General features: G+C 41.1%; 1 protein-coding gene across 1 annotated transcript in view; it reads left to right on the top strand.

Moving 5' to 3' along the window:
- USP48 (ubiquitin specific peptidase 48) overlaps positions 1-7,530 on the top strand; it is a 116,297-nt gene that overhangs the window by 88,758 nt on the left and 20,009 nt on the right. The window contains exons 20-22 of the mRNA XM_017886478.1: positions 1,272-1,402; positions 2,024-2,130; positions 3,212-3,316. Coding sequence (XP_017741967.1) covers positions 1,272-1,402; positions 2,024-2,130; positions 3,212-3,316 — 343 coding nt within the window. The remainder of the gene's footprint in view (positions 1-1,271; positions 1,403-2,023; positions 2,131-3,211; positions 3,317-7,530) is intronic.

Consider the following 7,530-nt stretch of genomic DNA (forward strand, 5'->3'; position numbering starts at 1 on the left):
AAAAAAAAAAAAAAAAAAAAAAAAAAGAATTTAGTCCTTGGCTGAATTGTGGGTTCCCCCCACCCTTTTAAAAGAAAAGAAAGACTACTTCTCCAGGAAAGACAAGAGGCTGCCAAGGCTATTTGTCCTTTTGCTCCTTCCTTGTCCCTCTTGGAGACAACACAGCCACTCTTTCTCCTCCCCCCGCTGCTGGTGACCAGCGTTGTGACCTCTTTTCCGGAATCACAGAATCAAGATGGTCTTGGTTGTAGGTTTCGTTGTGCCCCTGCCAGGCTTCAGACAATTAAGGGAGGATGATAGCAGGGTGGCAGAGCAAAGCTACTGCACTGGTCATCTGGAATTCTAGGGTCTTAGAACCAAAATTTTATTCCATGCTTTGAGTACTTCCAGAGGTGTTCGTCTGTGAATTTCTCCCCTGATTTTACCAAAAATCATTATATACGAGAAGGTAGAATGCTTCCAACATTGTCAGAAAAATCAGGAAAAGGAAATTGGAACACATAAATAAAAATGCCCTTGGGGTTAAGCTAGAGTTTTATTATTCATATTTCAGTACTTTAACATCATTGAAGGGACTTGAAAGTTTATATATTCTCTACATTTTCTCCCTACCTCTTTCTCTTCCTCCCTCTCTGCATCCCTCCTTCCCTGTTACTCTCTCTCTTGCTCTCCATCTCTCTTCTGTTTCCTCTCTCCCTTTCTTCTTGTCATTGTTATTACTGCAAATGTCAGACTTCAGGAAAATATACCAATAAGCAAATGTGTGTTACCAGTCAGTTTAAAAGTTAAATTGTTCAACTATGATTAAAGGCCCCACAGTGCTTATCCTTCTGTTGCTACTTCTCTCTGTCTCCCACCCTTCCTCTCACAGGAACCACCGTCGTGAATTTATAGAGTTTATCTGTCTCAGAAAGTATTCTGTAAAAAAAAAAAAAAAATACATGCACATAATGTCTTGCATATTTAAAACTTTTTATATAAATGGCATCATACTGTATTTATACTTCTGCAACTAACTTATTTTACTCAATTATGTTTTTGAGATCTAACCATGTTGATTCATGTAATTTCAGTCCATTTAAAATGTTTCGCTGCTGTGGTAACATTCCTTTGTATAAAAAACTATTCTTTGTTGATGATATGTATCTTTTCCCTCTAATTCCTTTGGATTAAATGTTAGTGTTGATGGTTTTGGTTTAGCGGACTAATGGATTATGTTAATTCTCTTAATTTCCATGTGTCTTAAGGCATGTTGTGTTTTTTTTGCACAGTATAGCTCTCATATGGCCCAGTGAGTGGCAAATGATACAAAAGCTCTTTGTTGTGGATCATGTAATTAAAATCATGAGAATTGAAGTGGGAGATGTAAACCCTTCAGAAACACAGTATATTTCTGAGCCTAGTAAGTTTTCATATTGCTTTTGGTTTCTGTGGTTAAGAGCCGACATTTTAAAAAGAACAAGTGTGTCAGTGTTGTCTGCTTAAAGATCGTGTGGCGGTCCCAACTCCCTAGGTGGAAACTCTCATTATTATCATCCCATTATTTGTACATTTCTTTATGGACAGTAAATGGATTTCCTTATCATTTGCATGTAATAGAAAATATTATTAAGAGTTTGGGCCAGCACACTAGCTCACACCTATAATCCTAATACTTTGAGAGACTAAGGTGGAAGGATTGCTTAAGGCCAGGGGTTTCAGATCAGCCTGAGCAAACATAGCAAGACTTTCTCTCTACAAAATAATAAAAATGTAGCACATGTCTGTAGTCTGAGCTACTCGCTGAGAGTCTGGGTCAGGAGCATGGCTTGAGCCCAGAAGTTTGAGGTTACAGTGAGCTACATTCATACCACTGTACCCCAGCCTGGGTGACACAGCAAAACCTTGTCTCAAAACAAGAAAATGTTACTAAGAGTTTAATGAATATTCACTAGTAACTTTGATATATGTTTTTAGATCTTTGATTCTTTAACAATGATTCCTAAGCCGCTTCTGTCCCCCCCCCCCCCTTTTTTTTTCAAAGAACTCTGTCCAGAATGCAGAGAAGGCTTATTGTGTCAGCAGCAGAGGGACCTGCGTGAATACACTCAAGCCACCATCTATGTCCATAAAGTTGTGGATAATAAAAAGGTACTGGTCCCTCTTGTGGTGATGACTAGTAATGATCAAGCGTGCTCTTTGACTTGATTTGCTGTTGTATTTGCACTGAAGGTCTGCCTACGACTGCATTTTTGTTCCTTCAGAGCTGTTTGGCATCAGAATTGAAATTGGACAGTAATTGAAAATGAACAGTTATGTGATTGTATGAGAATTTAGTTTGTTATTAATTGATACATAGATATTTATTGAGTGTCAGCTGTGTTCCAGGAATGGTCCCGTGCTGAGGATAAAGTGATAAAGAAGGCAGGTATAATACCTGCTCTCAAAATTATAGGGACCTAGTGAGAAAGATCAGGAATAAACTATAAATTCATATGATTTCACACAGAAATGATTGTTTTGAAGGAAATTTAGCAGGGTAAAGTGGAGGTTAGCGTGATACAGGGAGTAGACAGGAGAGGCATCTTGGAGAAGTTGTTTTTACCCAAACCCTCACTGTCAGGGATGCAGCCTGGGAAGTGTTTTCCAGGCAAAGGAAACAAAGGTCAAAAGGATAAGCCTAATGTGCTTATGCAACAGAGTGAAAACCATTGCACCTAGAACAGCGCTGTCCAATAGAGCTTTCTGTGGTGATGGACAGGTCCTAGGTTCTGTATCTGTGCTGTGCACTTCAGTAGTCACTGGCCACGTGTGGCTGTGGAGCATTCGACGTGGCTAGTGTGACTGAGGAATTTAGTAGTTGATTTAAAATTAAATAGCTGCATGTGGCTAATGGCTACCCTTGTGGCTATTGCTGATCTAGAATGAAATGTATTCCAAGAAGGGATCATGATACGGAATGAGCGACCATACACTATCAGGTTTTATACATCATACCTTTATCAAGACCAGGTTTATTGGGTTTATTCCCAGTGTAGATATAAGCCCCTGCAGAGTTTCAAGCAAGGCCATGATATGATCTGATTTATAGTTTTAAAAAAATCGCCCTGGCTATAGAGTTTGGAATTGCTGTGAGGGCATAACAGGAATAAGAGAGGCCAGCCCGTACATCCTCCATAGCCTGCCTTCCTAGGGTCTGACCTACTTCTCTTTGTTGTCCTGGCACATTCAGGTGATGAAGGATTCAGCTCCAGAGCTGAATGTGAGTAGTTCTGAAACAGAGGAGGATAAGGAAGAAGCTAAACCAGATGGAGAAAAAGATCCAGATTTTAATCAAGTACGTGTTGAAGCTGCTTTTCATTGTTATACTTTCTGCTGTTCTCTCTTCGAGAGCAGCCACTCGAAGCCCCTGGCCAACTCTCTGTACCCTATATGGGCTATTGGTTCTTTTCTTTCCTTTCCTTTTCTTTTTTTTTTGATACAGAGTCTTGCACTGTTGCCTGTGCTGGAGTGCAATGGCATGGATCTCAGCTCACCACAACCTCCGCCTCCCAGGTTTAAATGATTCTCCTGCCCCAGCCTCCTGAGTAGCTGGGATTATAGGTGCCCACCACCACACAGGGCTAATTTTTTGTATTTTTATTAGAGACGGGGTTTCACTGTGTTGGTCAGGCTGGTCTCAAACTCCTAACCTCGTGATCCTCCCACTTCAGCCTCCCAAAGTGCTGAGATTACAGGCATGAGCCACTGCGCCCGGCCAGGATATTGGTTCTTAGCTCCCGTCCTTGTCTTTCCTTAGTCCTGATCTCTCATAAAAAGCCATGAACCACATGATTCCAGAATGAATATATTTCTTGCTATTAAGTAAGAAAGGCTAAAATGTAATGATTAAATTTTTAGCTGAGAAAGAAGACTAAAACAACACATATCTTGGTTTCCAGCTCAATCAGAATCTTTATGAAAAAATTATTTAACTTGGATTTTCTCATTACAAGCAATAACCTTAATAATGGAGTATATAAAGTCTCTAAGATGTTAATCAAACGATCAGATCAGCTGATGTGTTAGTCTTTCATTTTTCATTGTAGCACACTTTAGATTCTTACATTAAGTTGGACTGTTTTCTGGGCTGGCTGCGGTGTCTCACACCTGTGATTGCAGCCCTTCAGGTGGCTGAGGCAGGAGGATCACTTGAGACCAGGAGTTTGAGGCCATTCTGGGCAATATAGCAAGATCCCATCTCTACAAGAAATAAAAAATTAGCTAGGCATGGTGGCACGTGCTTGTAGTCCCAGCTACTCAGGAGGCTGAGGTGGGAGGATTGCTTGGGCCTAGGAGTTCCAGGCTGCAGCGAGCTATGATTGCGCCGCTGTACTCCAGCCTGGGCAACAGAGTGAGAAACCCTGTCTCAGAAAAATAACTTTAAAGAAGTTTTCTGGACTGTTTTGTTAGGACTTCCTTTCTTTTTTTTTTTTTTTTTTTTTTTTCCTGAAACAGAGGTTTGCTCTTGTTGCCCAGCTAGAGTGCAGTGGTGCGATCTCAGCTCACCGCAACCCCTGCCTCCCAGGTTCAAGTGATTCTCCTGTCTCAGCCTCCGAGTAGCTGGGATTACAGGCATGCGCTACCACGCCTGGCCAATTTTTTTAATAGAGACGGGGTTTCACCCAGGCTGGTCTCGAGCTCCTGACCTCGTGATCCTCCCGCCTTGGCCTTCCAAAGTGCTGGGATTACAGGCGTGAGCCACCACACCCGGCCCGTAAATTGTCTTTTGAGAATAGGAAATCATGGGAATATGGTTGATGTCGGTGGAGGTAAGTTTCAGCTTCTCAAAAAGTCAGACCCCCACATTGGAGGATATTTTGTACTTTAAACTCATGGATATTCTACTCTACTTAGAGTTTTATTTTTAACAGATGAGATGTTTGTTTTCTTTCTTTACTGCTAAAATAGTGTGGTGAAATTATGGATAGCGTTCTCCCTGAAAGAAAAAAAGTGTTAAAATAGCCATCTGCGGTATCTGTGACAGAGCAGAGGTATCTGGGCTTATTGTCCTGTCTGCACGTTGATACTGTTACTTCATTTTTAACATTGACTGAGAGAGTCTGAAAAGCCCTCTTGATATGAATCTTGGTGTGCCCAAAATAAATGTTACTTGTGGTATAAAGTAACTGGTATAAAGGGATGTCAGCATTTGTTTTCCATGGCTTATTGGAGCTCATAAAATAACCTCAAAACACCTGTGAAGAAGCAAAATCATGCAGTTTGTGACAGTGATCAGCCACTCTTTAAGTTGTCCTTCCTAATCTGTGTTTCGGTCAGTCAACACTGGAGGGCCCTTTGCTTCAGTGCTAACCAAATCTGTACACTTGATGAGAATGCAGGTTTTCAGTTTAAAGGGGATATTTTTCTATAGTAAGTGATGCCCTTATTAAACTCTGTGTGCATATATACATCTGTGTTCCTTGGTATAAGAAACAGGGTAAAGAAGGGCAGCAAAGTCATGTCTGCAAATGCTTGTTGAGACGTATTCGTTGACTCGGTACTAATATGTCTCCACAAGCGTTTGCAGACATGACTTTGCTGCCCTTTACCCTGTTGTCAACTCTGTTTTCATGTCCCCGTCTTTGTGGTGGGGACATCTCTGTGGTCTATACAAGCCATCTTTCAAGCCACATTTTGTACAAACTCGATTGTGTGGTTTTTAGTTGATATATTGAAAGTGTGTGTGTATGGCCGGGCGCAGTGGCTCTCGCCTGTAATTCCAGCACTTTGGGAGGCTGAGGCGGGTGGATCACTTGAGGTCAAGAGTTTGACACCAGCCTGGCCAACATAGTGAAACCCCATCTCTACTAAAATTACAAAAATTTGGTGTGGTGGTGTGGTCCTGTTATCCCAGGTACTCAGGAGGCTGAGGCAGGAGAATCGTGGAGGTTACAGTGAGCCAGCCACTGCACTCCAGCTTGGGCCAAGACTCTGCCTTAAAAAAAACGTGTATGTATGTGTGTGCATGTGCACATATCCATCCCGATTCAGGACTACATTCTCTTTTGTCTGGCAGTACTGTATGTTTTAGTTATTATCACTTGGTATTATGGTTTAATAATCAGTTGGGAACCTTTTTTTTTTTTGAGACTGAGTCTCACTCTGTTGTCCAGGCCGGAGTACAGTGGTGCGATCTCAGCTCACTGCAAGCTCCGCCTCCCAGGTTCATGCCATTCTACTGCCTCAGCCTCCCCAGTAACTGGGACTACAGCCACCCGCTACCATGCCCGACTAATTTTTTTTTTTTGAGTAGAGACGGGGTTTCACTGTGTTAGCCAGGATGGGGGAATCAAATCTTTTATTGCCTGTTGTCACAAATTCTCTGTTCTCTGGTTAACTTTGTAAATTAGTTTGTTAAACTTGACATGATGTTCTTACTGTCTTTAGTTTCTGTTATTTTAAGCTTTGCTTTTCACCCTAAGAGTTGTTTAGAAAAACCATCTACATTTTCAAGTGATTTAGATTTTAGAAAGCTAACTTTTTTTGATTATCTAGTTTTATTCATTGTGGTCATGACCACAGCAATTTTTCTTTTCTTTCCTTTTCTTTTTTTTTTTTTTGAGACGGAGTCTCGCTCTGTCGCCCAGGCTGGAGTGCAGTGGCCGGATCTCAGCTCACTACAAGCTCTGCCTCCTGGGCCCACGCCTCAGCCTCCCGAGTAACTGGGACTACAGGCGCCCGCCACCTCGCCTGGCTAGTTTTTTGTATTTTTTTTAGTAGAGACGGGGTTTCACCATGTTAGCCAGGATGGTCTCGATCTCCTGACCTCGTGATCCGCCCGTCTCGGCCTCCCAAAGTGCTGGGATTACAGGCGTGCGCCACCGCGCCCGGCCGACCACAACAATTTTTCAAAGTGGATGTGGAATCGCTCTCCTTAGTTGTGGACGACAACAGATTTCATGTTTATAAATATGATAGAGAATGTTGGGGAACATTGCTTTTTATACTATAATTATTTTTTATACTTCATAATTTTCTTCTGTCTTCCTTTTCCTTGTTTGGATGTTGTAATACTCTAGAATAGTTTACATTTTGCTTTCTCACAAAAAATTTTTGGCTCACAAAAAATCTCAAGTGTAACCTTCCTCTTTGGAAAAGAATAGATAGTCCCTGAAAAATGTTCAGCATTTTCAAAATGTCACCCTCTTCATCACATATCTCAGTCCATAGATAGCTTCTGTAATTGCTGCTGTAAATCCCTGAAATAAAAAATGATGTGTTTCTGCTTGTCCTTAGTGGAGATAAACAAATCCCCTTTCCTCTTTTCTCTAAGCTAGATAAACCCAACTCCTTTGACTTCATCTAAAAATTTAGGTTAATAATATACTCGGTATTGGATATCACTTAGGTAATTGAAAACCTTCTAAAACCAGTGGGCTGTTTTTTTTGTCAGTTAAGTTGGATTTAAATTCTCCAGATTAAGAAAGAAATAATTCCAGGAAAAGCTTTAGACCCATTTAAAATCAGAGTTATTAAAAAAATCTGTCTTGCTTGATGCTCAGGGTTTTG

Source organism: Rhinopithecus bieti, unplaced genomic scaffold, assembly GCF_001698545.2.
Source record: "Rhinopithecus bieti isolate Rb0 unplaced genomic scaffold, ASM169854v2 scaffold_14826, whole genome shotgun sequence".
Lineage (NCBI taxonomy): Eukaryota > Metazoa > Chordata > Mammalia > Primates > Cercopithecidae > Rhinopithecus > Rhinopithecus bieti.